Source organism: Conger conger, chromosome 16, assembly GCF_963514075.1.
Source record: "Conger conger chromosome 16, fConCon1.1, whole genome shotgun sequence".
In the NCBI taxonomy this organism is placed as follows: domain Eukaryota; kingdom Metazoa; phylum Chordata; class Actinopteri; order Anguilliformes; family Congridae; genus Conger; species Conger conger.
In genome coordinates this window covers 20762092-20776342 of record NC_083775.1, presented here as the reverse complement: position 1 = coordinate 20776342, position 14251 = coordinate 20762092, and the positions used below count along the sequence as shown (strand labels likewise).

The 14251-nt window shown below is 47.3% G+C and overlaps 1 protein-coding gene and 1 long non-coding RNA gene across 5 annotated transcripts in view; one reads left to right on the top strand and one right to left on the bottom strand.

Annotated features, from left to right (window-relative positions):
* Positions 1–6: 6 nt before the first annotated feature.
* Positions 7–11075, bottom strand: nr5a5 (nuclear receptor subfamily 5, group A, member 5). Of its 4 annotated transcripts, none has more exons than XM_061223878.1 (8): positions 10622–11075; positions 9858–9962; positions 7868–7983; positions 7361–7502; positions 3569–4182; positions 2445–2564; positions 2173–2320; positions 7–1015 (listed from the first exon to the last, which is right to left on the bottom strand). In XM_061223878.1, exons 1-8 carry the CDS (start codon positions 11028–11030, stop codon positions 768–770), a joined length of 1902 nt encoding a protein of 633 aa, XP_061079862.1. In that variant the 5' UTR covers positions 11031–11075; the 3' UTR covers positions 7–767. The 4 variants fall into 4 exon arrangements, with proteins under 4 accessions (XP_061079862.1, XP_061079866.1, XP_061079864.1 ...); XM_061223882.1 differs by lacking the exon at positions 9858–9962 and adding an exon at positions 9963–10005 and having other exon boundaries at positions 10622–11073; XM_061223880.1 differs by having other exon boundaries at positions 9858–10005; positions 10622–11072.
* A 1959-nt stretch (positions 11076–13034) lies between these two features.
* Positions 13035–14251, top strand: part of LOC133114274 (uncharacterized) — a 52400-nt gene continuing 51183 nt past the window's right edge. The window contains exon 1 of the long non-coding RNA XR_009705538.1: positions 13035–13185. This is a non-coding gene — a long non-coding RNA (uncharacterized LOC133114274). The remainder of the gene's footprint in view (positions 13186–14251) is intronic.

Here is a 14251-nt window from a genome sequence, read left to right as displayed (position 1 = left end):
CTCCCATCGGGGTCTCACAGTACACCTGCGATGGAGCGACAGAGAAATGGAGACTGGCTCTTGACAGATGAGCTTTAGCTTTCAGTGACTTTCAGTGGTGGTTAGTGGAGCGAGGCTTTAGTTGAAAGGCGATGGTGGTTTAGAGTCAGGTTGTGTTCTTGCCATTACAGGCATTTAGCAGACACTCTTATCCAGAGCAAGCTACACAGCTTTCTGTCTTCATACTCGTATCCATTTATACAGCTGTATTATTCTGAAGGGATAAGCATTAAGTACTTTGCTCAGGGGTACAAAAGCAGTGCCCTATGTTGGAATTGAACCTGAAACCTTTAGAGTACAAGGCCAGTTGCATCGCCCCTTGACTGACATGAGGGTAGCTTAGAGTCGGTCTTTGTGGACATCTTTGGGTGTTAAACAAGGCGTGGTCTTCATTGACACATGATGGTTGTGTAAGGGCAGTTAGGCAGAGGAGCATGGTGTAGACTGACAGGAGCTGGCGGTTAGGAGGCGGGGCATGGTGTAGACTGACAGGCGCTGGGATTAGGGCCTGCTTGGCGTGCAGCATCTCTGTGAGCAGGGAGTTGCAGGGCAGGTCACAGGTCACAGGGCTCCTCTCAGGGCTGCTTGGCGTGCAGCATCTCTGTGAGCAGGGAGTTACAGGGCAGGTCACAGGCCACAGGTCACAGGGCTCCTCTCAGGGCTGCTTGGCGTGCAGCATCTCTGTGAGCAGGGAGTTACAGGGCAGGTCGCAGGTCACAGGGCTCCTCTCAGGGCTGCTTGGCGTGCAGCATCTCTGTGAGCAGGGAGTTGCAGGGCAGGTCGCCCTGCAGGTGGCGCTGGTACAGATACTCCTCCACCTGCAGGCTGATGCTGCGCATCTCCGGCAGCCTGAGCAGCAGCTGGCCGAACGTGTCCGAGTGCCCGGGGTGTGTCTGCAGCGCGTGGTCCATCAGGGCGCGGTTCACCTGCTCCTGGGTCCGCTCCACCAGGCCCCGATCCTGCACGGCCTTCACGTCTGAAACACACGCACACACACACGTCAGCACAAGCATACGTGTCAACACGCGCTTCAACACAAGCACACACTCACTTTGAGGTCTTATTTTTAGATGTGTTGGTGCTGCTGCTGTAGCCCATCCACTTCAAGGTTCGACGTGTTTTGTGTTCAGAGACGCTCTACTGCAGTGGTTCCCAGACTCGTTCCTGGATTTTGTTCCAACCCCAATTGCCATTGAATAATTTTAATAATCTTTCTTAGTTAGGTGTTTTTCATTTTAAGATTACCATGTACTTATTGCGCCATCTTGCAAACAATTACGTAAGAAGAGGTAACAAATAAAAGACTAAGGTTAAATCATAGTTAGGTAGTTTGATGCATGTTTAATTTCATTTGTTTTTAACGTATCAACACATATCATTTGCTTTGCCTCTTCATTATCTTCCAAATGCTTAGGTCTGGGGGCCTGGTGTCAACACTTCGACCAATTATGAGCCTACTGATTCACTTTAGTCTTTCATTTGATCAGTTAAAAATTATTTACCACTTTTTATGCAATTTCTCTGCTAAATATAGCACAATAAGCCAATATAAACATGGGAATTTTATTCTTTATGCTATGCATAGCTATCTGTTTAAATTTGGTTGAAAAGGGTAAATAATCCCTTTAAACATGAAAAGCACCTAATTTAGAAAAACTACTTGTTAAAATTCTTGGATTGCAATTGTAGGAAAACCAGCATACACAGGGATACTCCTTACTGAGTTTGGGAACGACTGCTTTACTGCATACTGCTATTGTAATGTGTTATTTGAGTTACTGTTGCCTTCCCGTCAGCTTGAATCAATCTGGCCCTTCTCCTCTGACCTCTCTCATTAACAAGGCATTTTTAGCTCACAGAACTGCTGCTCACTGGACGTTTTCTGTTTTTCACACCATTCCCTGTAAACTCAAGAGACTGAAAATCCCAGGAGATCAGCGGTTTCTGAAATACTCTGGCACCAACAATCATTCCACGGCCAAAGTCACTTGGATCACATTTCTTCGCCATTCTGATGCTTGGTCTGAACAACAAATTAACCCCTTTGACTATGTCTGCATGCTTTTATCCATTGAGTTGCTACCACATGATTGGCTGGTGTACAGGTCTACCTAATACATTTGGTTACATTACCTGGGTTGAAGAGGACAAGGTATTTGAGGCACACAAACTCTTCTCTGTCCATCTGCAGTGTCCTGAGTTTGGATACCATGTCCTGAGACCGGGTCACCAGGCTGCTCAGAGTGGTCCCTGCCTGGGACAGGACTGTGGACACGTCGATCTGTAGAGAGGTTATTTGTCCGGTCTTACTGCACTGGGGACTTTTGGGATATTAAAATGGCAGCACTGCATTGCCATATCTCTTCAGCATTAACTGGAAGGGTAGCCTGCTTTGGTCGTCTCACCTGTTGCCCGGTGACCAGGTAGATGCTGTCATCTTTTCCATAGGCCACCTGTCTGTACAGGTGATCCAACACTAGCAGCTCGCTCCAGCAACTGTGGAGCAGACTCATCTGGTCCCCTACCTGCACAAAGGGGACAGTCAGCACAGCTGTACCCAGACCAGGGCTCTGCAACACTGGTCCTGGAGTAACAATGAAAACCAACAGAGCCTACGGTTCTCCAGGAGCAGGACTGCAGTCTCCTGGTCTAGACTCTCACCTGTGCCTACAGTCATGCCTGAACATAGACCAGGGGTTAAATCAAACCTGGCCCCGCCTGTCTTTTTGTCATGCCAGAAGCCAAGCCATCATGCACTAGCATCAAGCTAAGCAGGTGTGGGCTTGGATGGGAGTCCTCCATGGGGAAAACTTAAGTTGATTCTGGAAGTGGTGTTGATGGGCAAGAAGGGGGCGATCTTCTGTCTGGTCTAATTACCCTCAATGCACCTGTGTAGTGATGGTAACACTGTGCTGTAGGAGATGGCGTCTTTCGGATGAGACGTTTAACTGATGTCCTGACTCACTGTGGTCATTAAAGATACCGTGACACTCTTCACCGAGAGTAGGGGTTTCCCAGTGTCCTGGCTAAATTCCCAACCTGGCTTTTTCAAACAATGTTCTCTCTCTCTCCACCTCAGGTAGTTTGTGCTGAGCATTTTGGCACAAAATGGCAGCCGTGCATCAACGAGGTGAGTGCTAAGTGAGGCAAGTTTCCCCCCTCATCAATAAAGCACTTTGAGGATCTAGAAAAGCACTCTAGAAATGCAATAATCTATATATCTAGGTAATTAACTGGACAATTAGTGCTACTGATTGGCCAGATTGTCTTCACACCAGGTAAAAGGAAGGTGGAAAACCAGCAATTCCCAGCCCTGGAGGACTGTGAGTTGATGATCCCTGACCTGACCCAGGCCCTCAAACCTGGGGCTACATCCACACCTGAACGTAGACTCTCATTACTCACACATACACATTCATGCCTAAACCACCACCTTCACAGAAGCATCAACACCTGCACCTGCACCTACACTCTCTCACTTCTGCCTATATCTTAATGTGTGTGTGTGTGTGTGTGTGTGTGTGTTCACCTTTAGCTCCTTGAATAAGGTGCTGCTGCGGGCCCACTCCACCAGGGCAAACAGTGTGTGGTCGGCCATCTTGCACATGATGCTGAAGGTGTTGAGGCAGTCGTGTTTCCCGCGGCTCGCTTGCTCCCTCTGCAGGCTGGCCAGCACTCTGGCGCAGAGCTGCGTTTCCTCTGGCTCCCCCTGCAGGAGGTCTGTGAGAAGGCAGGCTGTGGGCAGGGCTGCTGGTAAGACTGGGGACGTGGCCAGAGGCAAGGCGTGACTGAAGGACTGGCTCTGGGCACAGCTCTGGTAGTTAGAGTGGTACAGTCCAGCATAGGGGAGGGTGGGCGGGGCCACTGCTCTGTCTCTGTTGAACGAGCAGTCCAAAAGCATGAAGCTGTCCGATTGGCCCATGCCGCAAGCAGCAGGCTGCAATTGGTGAAAGGAGTCAGGGGGGTGGGGTGACGGAGTGGGGCTGGGTAGTAAATGGAGGTCATGTGATGGCTGAGTGGGCGGGGCTTCCAGTTTTACCCTGTAGCCCAAGCATTCCTCTCTCCGCTGCTTTAGCTGCCGGTCGCGGCGGTACAGCGGCCCAAACTTATTCCGTCCGCCCCGCATCCGGTCCGGTCTCACCGCTGCACAGAAACACAGAGCTGTTCTTACTCCACATTACATACAGAGCTGCTCTTACCACACATTACACACTGAGCTGTTTTTACCACACATTTCACACACTGAGCTGTTCTTATCACACATTACACACACTGAGCTGTTCTTACTGGACATTATACACACTGAGCTATACGCACTGAGCTGTTTTTACTGAGCATTACACACACTGAGCTGTTCTTACTGAACATTATACACACTGAGCTGTTCTTACTGCATGTTACCGCACACTGAGCTGTTCTTACTGCATGTTACACACACTGAGCTGTTCTTGCCACACATTACGCATACTGAGCTGTTCTTATTGAACATTATACACACTGAGCTGTTCTTACTGCATGTTACCGCACACTGAGCTGTTCTTACTGCATGTTACACACACTGAGCTGTTCTTGCCACACATTATGCACACTGAGCTGTTCTTATTGAACATTACACACACTGAGCTGTTCTTATTGAACATTACACACACTGAGCTGTTCTTATTGAACATTATACACACTGAGCTGTTCTTGCCACACATTACGCACACTGAGCTGTTCTTATTGAACATTATACACGCTGAGCTGTTCTTACCACATAATACAGCACAGAACTGTTCTTACTGCACATTACACACACTGAGCTGTTCATACTGCACACTGAGCTGGTTTGAGCCTATCAGCTGCAATTAGCACAGATACAGGGTCTATTACCCAATAACACTGCTAAAGAGGACACACTCATGAACACAGAACACATTTTACAGTACAAAGTGAGTAAACTGTTTTTTTTTTATCTGGGTCATTACATCAGTGGGCTCAGCAGGTTTATAGGTTGCTAGATAACCTGCAGGAGTAAGACAAGGGTATTGCTACAGTCCTGGGCTGGGATTGGTCATCTAAGGCTACCTGACAGACGCATGTTACAGGGGTGGACCCAGCTGGGGAACAGTGGTGTGGGGGCAGGGCCAGGAGAGGAACTGGGGGTTTCCTGTACAGATTAACCAGCTCTGCTGCGGGAGGCTTACAGAAGCAGGTTGATCGGGTTAGTGAAACTGAGAAGTGAACATCCCTGGTCGAATGAAGGTAAAACTGCTACAGAGGTGAAGGTTTGGCACTGACAGGACAATGACAGTCTCAAGAGGATATCACTCATAATTTCTTATAGCACATCATTTCTGCTCTACTCAACAGCTATTCTGCACACAGGTGCAGCCCGATACTGAAAGTGTATTCTCCTCCCCTCGTCTCCTTCTCCAGTCTCTCCCCCTGGAGTGGAGAAAGAGATGATCGGACAAAAAGAGAATACATTTTTTAGACTATTGGGACGCACCTTAGCTCAGCACAGAAGGTTTCCTTTGACACCTTAACCCTTCCCCCTCTGTGCCACCCTCCCTCGTACAGTGACAGTAGGCAGTAGGCCTCCCCGTACAGTGATGTACCCTCTCTCCTCATTCCCACACTCAAGAACTTCTGGAAGTGGCAGTAGCCTTCCCCCTACAGTGACAGTAGGCAGTAGGCTCCCCATACAGTGACAGTAGGCAGTAGGCCTCCCCATACAGTGACAGTAGGCAGTAGGCCTCCCCCATACAGCGGCAGTAGGCCTCACCCGTACAGTGAAAGTAGGCAGTAGGCCTTCGCCGTACAGTGACAGTAGGCAGTAGGCCTCCCCCGTACAGTGACAGTAGGCAGTAGGCCTCCCCTGTACAGTGACAGTAGGCAGTAGGCCTCCCCCATACAGTGACAGTAGGCAGTAGACCTCCCCCATACAGTGACAGTAGGCAGTAGGCCTCCCCATACAGTGACAGTAGGCAGTAGGCCTCCCCCATACAGCGGCAGTAGGCCTCACCCGTACAGTGAAAGTAGGCAGTAGGCCTTCGCCGTACAGTGACAGTAGGCAGTAGGCCTCCCCCGTACAGTGACAGTAGGCAGTAGGCTCCCCATACAGTGACGGTAGGCAGTAGTCCTCCCCATACAGTGACAGTAGGCAGTAGGCCTCCCCCATACAGCGGCAGTAGACCTCCCCCATACAGTGACAGTAGGCAGTATACCTCCCCCGTACAGTGACAATAGGCAGTAGTCCTCCCCCGTACAGTGACAGTAGGGAGTAGCCCTCCCCGTACAGTGACAGTAGGCAGTAGGCTCCCCGTACAGTGACAGTAGGCAGTAGGCCTCCCCCGTACAGTGACAGTAGGGAGTATCCCTCCCCGTACAGTGGCAGTAGGCCTCCCCCGTACAGTGACAGTAGGCAGTAGGCCTCCCCCCTACAGTGACAGTAGGCAGTAGGCCTCCCCCATACAGTGACAGTAGGCAGTAGGCCTCCCCATACAGTGACAGTAGGGAGTAGCCCTCCCCGTACAGTGACAGTAGGCAGTAGGCTCCCCGTACAGTGACAGTAGGCAGTAGGCCTCCCCCGTACAGTGACAGTAGGGAGTAGCCCTCCCCGTACAGTGACAGTAGGCAGTAGACCTCCCCCATACAGTGACAATAGGCAGTAGGCTCCCCGTACAGTAGGCAGTAGGCCTCCCCCATACAGTGACAGTAGGCAGTAGGTCTCCCCTGTACAGTGACAGTAGGCAGTAGGCCTCCCCGTACAATGACAGTAGGCAGTAGGCCTCCCCCGTACAGTGACAGTAGGGAGTATCCCTCCCCGTACAGTGGCAGTAGGCCTCCCCCGTACAGTGACAGTAGGCAGTAGGCCTCCCCCCTACAGTGACAGTAGGCAGTAGGCCTCCCCCATACAGTGACAGTAGGCAGTAGGCCTCCCCATACAGTGACAGTAGGGAGTAGCCCTCCCCGTACAGTGACAGTAGGCAGTAGGCTCCCCGTACAGTGACAGTAGGCAGTAGGCCTCCCCCGTACAGTGACAGTAGGGAGTAGCCCTCCCCGTACAGTGACAGTAGGCAGTAGACCTCCCCCATACAGTGACAATAGGCAGTAGGCTCCCCGTACAGTAGGCAGTAGGCCTCCCCCATACAGTGACAGTAGGCAGTAGGTCTCCCCTGTACAGTGACAGTAGGCAGTAGGCCTCCCCGTACAATGACAGTAGGCAGTAGGCCCCCCCATACAGTGACAGTAGGCAGTAGCCCCCCCGTACAGTGACAGTAGGCAGTAGGTAGTAGGCCTCCCCCGTACAGTGACAGTAGGCAGTACAGTGACGTACCCTCTCTCCTCATTCCCACACTCAGGCACTTCTGGAAGCGGCAGTAGGGGCAGCGCTTGCGCTGGGCCAAGTCCACGGGGCAGCTCTGTCTCTCTGCACACGTGTAGCGCTTGTTATTCTGCACCGTGCGCTTGAAGAAGCCCTGCACACAGACACAGTGTGAGAGTGCATGTGTGTTTGTTTGTATATGAGATGGTGTGTGTGTGTGTGTGTAAGTTTGTGAGTGTATGTGTATGTTTCTGAGTGTGCATGAATGAGTGTACGTGTGTGTGTAAATGTGTGTGTGTGTGTGTGTGTGTGTGTGTGTGTGTCCATGTGAGCGCATGCTTGCATTTGTGTGTGTGTGGGCGGGTGAGGTAGTGGGATGAGTAAATGTGTTTGTGCGCGCGTGTGTATGTGCATGCCTGTGTGTGTGTGTGTATGCGTGCATGCCTGTGTGTGTGTGTATGCGTGCATGCCTGTGTGTGTGTGTGTATGCGTGCATGCATTTGGGTGTGTGTGTCTTACCTTGCAGCTCTCACAGGTGAGCAGTCCGTAGTGGTATCCAGACACCCTGTCCCCACAGATGGGGCAGGCCTCCCCCTGGGTGTCGCCTGAATCTGGCTCTGCTCTCAGCTCCTGGGCTGCAGGGAGGAGGTCAGTGAGAGACCAGAGAACATGTCCGCCTGTCTGCCTCTGTCCACCAGCTGTGTTCAGGCGTTTCTTCACCTGTCTGACAGTGCCTGTGTGTAAAGCCAATCCCTGCTTTTGTGTGAAAGAGGACCTGCTTATTTGCTCTCTTGGTAAGAAGGGCAGGTGTAGTCACATGACTGTGAGGGTGTGTGACTGAGCAGACAGTAAAGTGAGATATCACTGTTATGTAATCCCTATCATTAAGTTATGTTAAGATTGATACTATATTACAGGTGTATAAGCGATTCACAAAATAACTATTACAAAATATATAAACTCCTAAAACAACTAAAAAATATATATAATATATATAATATTAGTTGATATTAATAATAATCATAATCATCACCTTCATCAAACAACCATAGTACATCAGAGAATAAATAATGAAGGAAATACTGTGCATTTTTAAACTAAAACAGGCTGCTAGTTTATATAAAAACAGAGATGTTTATCAGACATCAGATAGAGAACAGGCCATTCAGTGAATATTAGCTTTTCATTTGTAAACTATACTGAATGAAGAGCATCATGTCCCAGATGACAGAACCTGAAAACATTTTGTAGTTGAAATTCAATTCCAGATCTTTCTGTATGGAGTCTGCATATTCTCTCCATGTCCGTGTAGATTTCCACCTGGTACTGCAGGTTAGATTCATTTGAGAATCTAAATTGGCCCTAGGTATGAGTGTCTTGAGTGAATGGTGGGGTGTGTGTGTGTGTGTGTGTGTGTGTGTTTGCGTATGTGCCCTGCAATAGGCGACCTTTCCAGGGTTTATTCCGGCCTTTCGCCCAATGCATGCTGGGATAGACTCTAGCACCCCCTACGAGCCTGACCAGGAATAAGCGGGTTAGATAATCGATGGACGGATGTACGCTGTTAAATAAAAAACCTGAATGATATACGCCCTAGTGTCAGGCTGCTGGGTGGTGCATCTGGTTATTAAGGCACTGTCATTGTTCCAGTGCTCCAGTGTTGAAATCCTGACTGTGCCGGTGCAGACCATGACCAGTAGGCTCATAGGGTAGCTATTGGCAGCAGCATTGCCGTTGTCATGGAGAGTGCACATGCTCGCCTGTGCTCTGCTGAATGGATAGTAGAAGGCGGCCTGTAGCGTAGTGGTTAAGGTAAATGACTGGGACCCGCAAGGTCGGTGGTTGGGTGGTTGGTGTAGCCACAATAAGATCCGCACTGCCGTTGGGCACTTGAGCAACGCCCTTAACCCTGTATTGTTCCAGGGGAGGATTGTCTCCTGTTAAGTCTAATCAACTGTAAGTCGCCCTGCCAAATGCCATTAATGTAATGTAAAAGTGCACAAATGAGCTCTGATATAAAAGTGGGCACTATTCCAAAAGTTCCCTTCGCCAACATTTGCTGAGCCCAAAGAGTCTTACCACATAATTTAAATATTACTCACCTGGAGACAATTTAGTTACTCTACGGGACATGTTCAAGCTTCCACATCATTGTAGATACAGTATTTCATGCCAAACACATCTGCTCTTTTAGGGTCACAGTCTACTGTAGAAATAATGTGCTGCAATCAGCGAGTGATTCATTGAGAGATTTCATAATGAAACATTTAGCAGACACCCTTATCTGGAGCAATTAATGCAGTCTTTTACACGCGATCCATTTACACAGCTAAATATTTACAGAAGCAATTCAGGTTAAGTACGTTGCTCAAGGGTGCAACGGAAATGCCCCACATGGGAATGGAGCCTGCAGCCTCTCTGCTACACGCACAGGTCCCTAGCTACACCGCTACTCTCTCCATGCAGTCACATACAACAGCTGTCACATGGAACTAAAATCAACAACAACCTTGAATCTCTGCATCGTCCCTCTCTTCTGCTGTTAGGAGGGCACGATGAGACACAGGGATGGAGGGGTGGTCTGAGACAGGCTGGGACTCAAACCCGCGCCAACCTGGTCGCACAGAGACGCTCATTTCTGGATGTTCTTTCTCACTCTGGTGTCGAAAACGAGACAAATCGCAAGACACATCTAGCATTGCATTATAAGCGACTCCACTCTGCTGCAACACAGGTGACGCTGAGAGAAATAGTCACTCAACTGCCACACTACAACAAGAACAATGAGAGAAACCATTCCACTGTTACAGACAATATTATCAGAGAAACCACTCCATTGTAACCGGCATTAATAGCAAGAGACTGCTGTGTCTTTACAGACATTATTAGTGTAACCGATCCCCTGGTACAGAGATGATTAAAAGAGAAACCACTTCACTGTTACAGACATTAACAGCAGAGAGACCACTGCATCACTACAGACATCATGAGCAAATCCAATCCCCCGTAACAGAAATGGTTAACAGAGAAACGTGTCCACTGTAACAGTAGAGACCACTCCATCACTATAGACATGATTAGCAAAACCAATCCCCTGTCAGAGAAATGGTTATCAGAGAAAACAACCCCCTGTAAGACATTTTCAGCATATAAAACACTCCACTATTGCACACATGATTAACATACACCTTAAGCTTAGATATTTCCCTATCCTTTACTGTGGCCTATGCTAAAGCCATTCAGACATTAATGAAACAATGACACAGTACTTACATGTGGAAGGTCTGTCCTTCAGCAGCGAGCCCTGCTCAGAGTGTACAGGCCAGAAGGTGGGTGCCGGGATCTGGTCCGGGTGGAAGGGTGAGATGCTCATGCTTGATGAAGGTGGGAGTAGAGGTCGGTCGCAGGAGGTCAGGACCCGGGGGAGAGGGAGACAGGGAGGCAGAGAGCGAGCCGGGAAGCCAGAGCTCCGGGAAAAACCGACTGACGCTTGGTGCAGATCCAGCCTCGGACTTTGATCCAAGGCCAGAGTCATAAAGTCGGGTCTCGCTGACACTCCTACCCAGCCCGGTGAGACGGACCCGCTGGAATTCTGGCTCTGGAGAGAGAGGCTGTAACTGCGGCTTGGCACTGAGTAATTCTCGCAAGCCTGCTGATAAGATAAGAAGTGGTCAAGGGGCATACGGTAAACCTGTTCGTTTTCGTGGACTGTGCGTAAAATGCATTTGACAGAGGAAAGTGAATGGCTGACTGCAGTGCAAAGCTATTTATTGTCCAATAGGTTCCTTTAAGAGTTGGCAATAATGTTTTGTGTATTTGTCTGAATTTATTGTCATTGGCTGTATTATTATACTGTTTTAGTCTTGTAATGAGAACTAAAATATTAGCTTGTTTTAAGTCACTGTTTGCTTGACAAGTGACATTTAGTTTCTTGCCTCATTGACAAATGTTAAATTGAGTCAAATTGTCTCAGCTCATTTATATGTTTGCCATATTCAGCAAAAAAAAAAAATTATAGTAATAAGATTTTAAATTTAAGACTAAAATGCTTGCTGAGATTGACTTGTTTTTTCGTTTTTGCAGTATAGTGAATATAGTTTTGTTATTACCTGTTCTCATTTAACTCCATGATATGCTCTCAAAGTGGAAGAGGTCATAGTTGTAATAGACTAAGCTGTCAGGATCAAACAATGTCATTGACTTCCATAAACGAGTGAATTATTGAGTTACAGATCTAATATATAGTGCTAGATTTTACTGACTGACAGACAACTTTTTTTTTTCCTCGCAGATCTCACCATATGATAAAATTCCAATTGACAGGTGCAATTAGCCAAACTAACGCATGTTCTGACGTCATGGAAGATTAACAGCGTTCTAGGGTGATTGGTTATCTGTAATCCTCATTCTGCTGCCAGTGCTGCTGCAAATAAAAAGTTTTTTTTAAAAGTACACTGAGTGACAGCTATTTTTTCACCTGTTACGATCAGGGCCATGTATTGTTCAGATGGCATAGGCTGAAAATCAGGTTTGGGGGTTAGGCTTTGGGATCACAAAGGGTGCCTGTGTTTTTTTTTGTTTTTTAAAGCCACATACAGGGGCATATATAACAGGATATGTTGGTGTCTAATCTGGGGACAGGCCAGGTTGGGCTATATTTCAGAGGTAACAAACCCTGTTACTGGAGACCTCACCAACAGCTAGAGAGATCTTGTAGAGCTGGGGCATGTTCAATCGCAACGTTTTGCTACGGTTGCTGCTGTGTTGAATGATACATTTCCTCCCAACGGTGCTCCTGCTTGGTGGGTGTGTCGGGGTATAGCTCCAATCAATAATTTTGAAGGTGCTGCTCAACTCCACGAACTGCGGGCCGAAGTGTCTGCAGGTATTTGCTCAAACCGTGCGCTACACCACCACACATTATTTTACCTGCTTGCTTCGGATAATAAGCTAATTAGTGAAATCAGGTGGTGTTGAAATTGGTTGAAGCGAACGCCTGCAGAGACTGTGGCCCACAGGAAGTGGAGTTCAGTAGCACTGCTGTACTACGTCAGTCAGACACGGTTTGCAACAGGATGTTCAACGTACCACGTTTTATGTTTAAATAAACGTTTTGTTGGGGCTGAACGTTAGACCCTGCTAATTAGTAGAATCAAGTGTGGCAAAATAAGAAATTTAAATCTATAGCAGGCGTCCTCAAATCATGTTCCCCAGGGGCCGAGAACTTGTGGCTTCCCAGCCTCCTTTTACCTGGGAGTCAGGTATGAAGACAGTCTTACCAATCTATACCACTAATTGTTCAGTTAATTACCCAGGAGGAAAGTAAAACCAGGTCTAGAGTTGAGGGCCAGGTTTGATGTTCCCTGACCCACAGTATGGTAGATCTCCAGGAACAGGGTTTGTTAGCACTGCTATATCATACTTCAGCTGCTCCGGAGCATTGTGCAATTTAAAGTGCAAATTTTAGGTTAACATCCCCAGTGAAATAATGTGTGGAAAAATTATGCATCAGTAGGCATTATTTTAGAATTTTAATTACACCTGAATTTTTTAAAGTTTTGCCATGTTTATTAGCCACGCCAAACCACAACGTTAGGCGCAAAAACCTTAAAAATGCCGGAAGTGACATCGAATTTCAAATTAGCTAGAACGAATCAAATAGTGGTTGAAGCGGTTGGATATCTAATTAATTATGGACCGGAATGACCACAACTTTACCATGTTTTTTGTTGTTGTTTTTTTGTATGTTTGGCATCCAACGGACTGGCAACAGGCGAGGAGGAGCTGTTAATGGAGATTTGGCTCGAGGACAACTTGTGGCGAGTAAAAGATGTCAGGTGAGCGACGGTGTGCGCCTTAGTTTTGGGGTAGCAATTTAGCAACTATCCTGTTAAGTGTCAGTCTGTCCGCGAGCCACATTAAACGGCACAGCTTTTGTGACCCGTGCCTTGGAAATTCGGGCAGTGATTATTTGGCCACTTGATTGGGAAACTCGCATATCAAAGTGCTGATTGTGAGACCTGTTTTATAGCTGACACGTAGGATACTACTAACCCTTCACAATTTAATATGGCTTGCTTGTGTAATTGTTATTTCGTTGCTTCAAAGTCCCTTTTCATGCGGTGTTTTCATTATTTTGTCCAACCTGAATCTACAATGAGTAAGATCAAGTTCCATTAACTGTTACTCATGAACTGGAGTTGTAATTGTGCATTGGGATGAATTGGTGACCAAACACGTTATTTACTATGTCATATATACTATGTCAACACTCTGCGGAGTGTTCTGCATGGTGTGAACAGCACCCAGCAATGTTTTCTCTTAACATTAGGAAAGATAATTTAATATATTATTAAACATGTATGCTGTATGATATGGGTTGCACTGGACAGAGACAAAGATGAGGAATGTGACGAACTCTGGCAATAATAAGGGCTTTTTCAGTTATTCATTTATTCAAACAGTTGGTGATGCATGTCATGGTAAGAGTTTTATGACATTGCTGGATTAGGTTCCGTTTAATTTCTTAGCACTTCAGATTTGTTGTTGGTACTGTTAACTTGTTATTTCACAGGTCCATCCTAGACTGTTCAGCAATTTTGATAGCTGAGACAAGTTTAAGTTCATTACATTTCTGAAATGAAATGATCAAATATGACCGCGCTTGAGGCAATGATTTGATGCCTGGTGACTTTCAGTGACCATGTTCCATGGTGGTTAGCCTAAGTTTTGGGAAATGTATTTTATCAGTGTTTACCACTGTAAATGCTGACATTTGCCTCTGTTTATTACCTTATACTGTTGGTGGCACGGGGGCTGGGCTATATGGCTGGGAAATCCAGATCCTGGTTTTCTTATGAAAAGCTTTTCATTCTGCTGTTATATGGTAGGTGTGTCAAATTC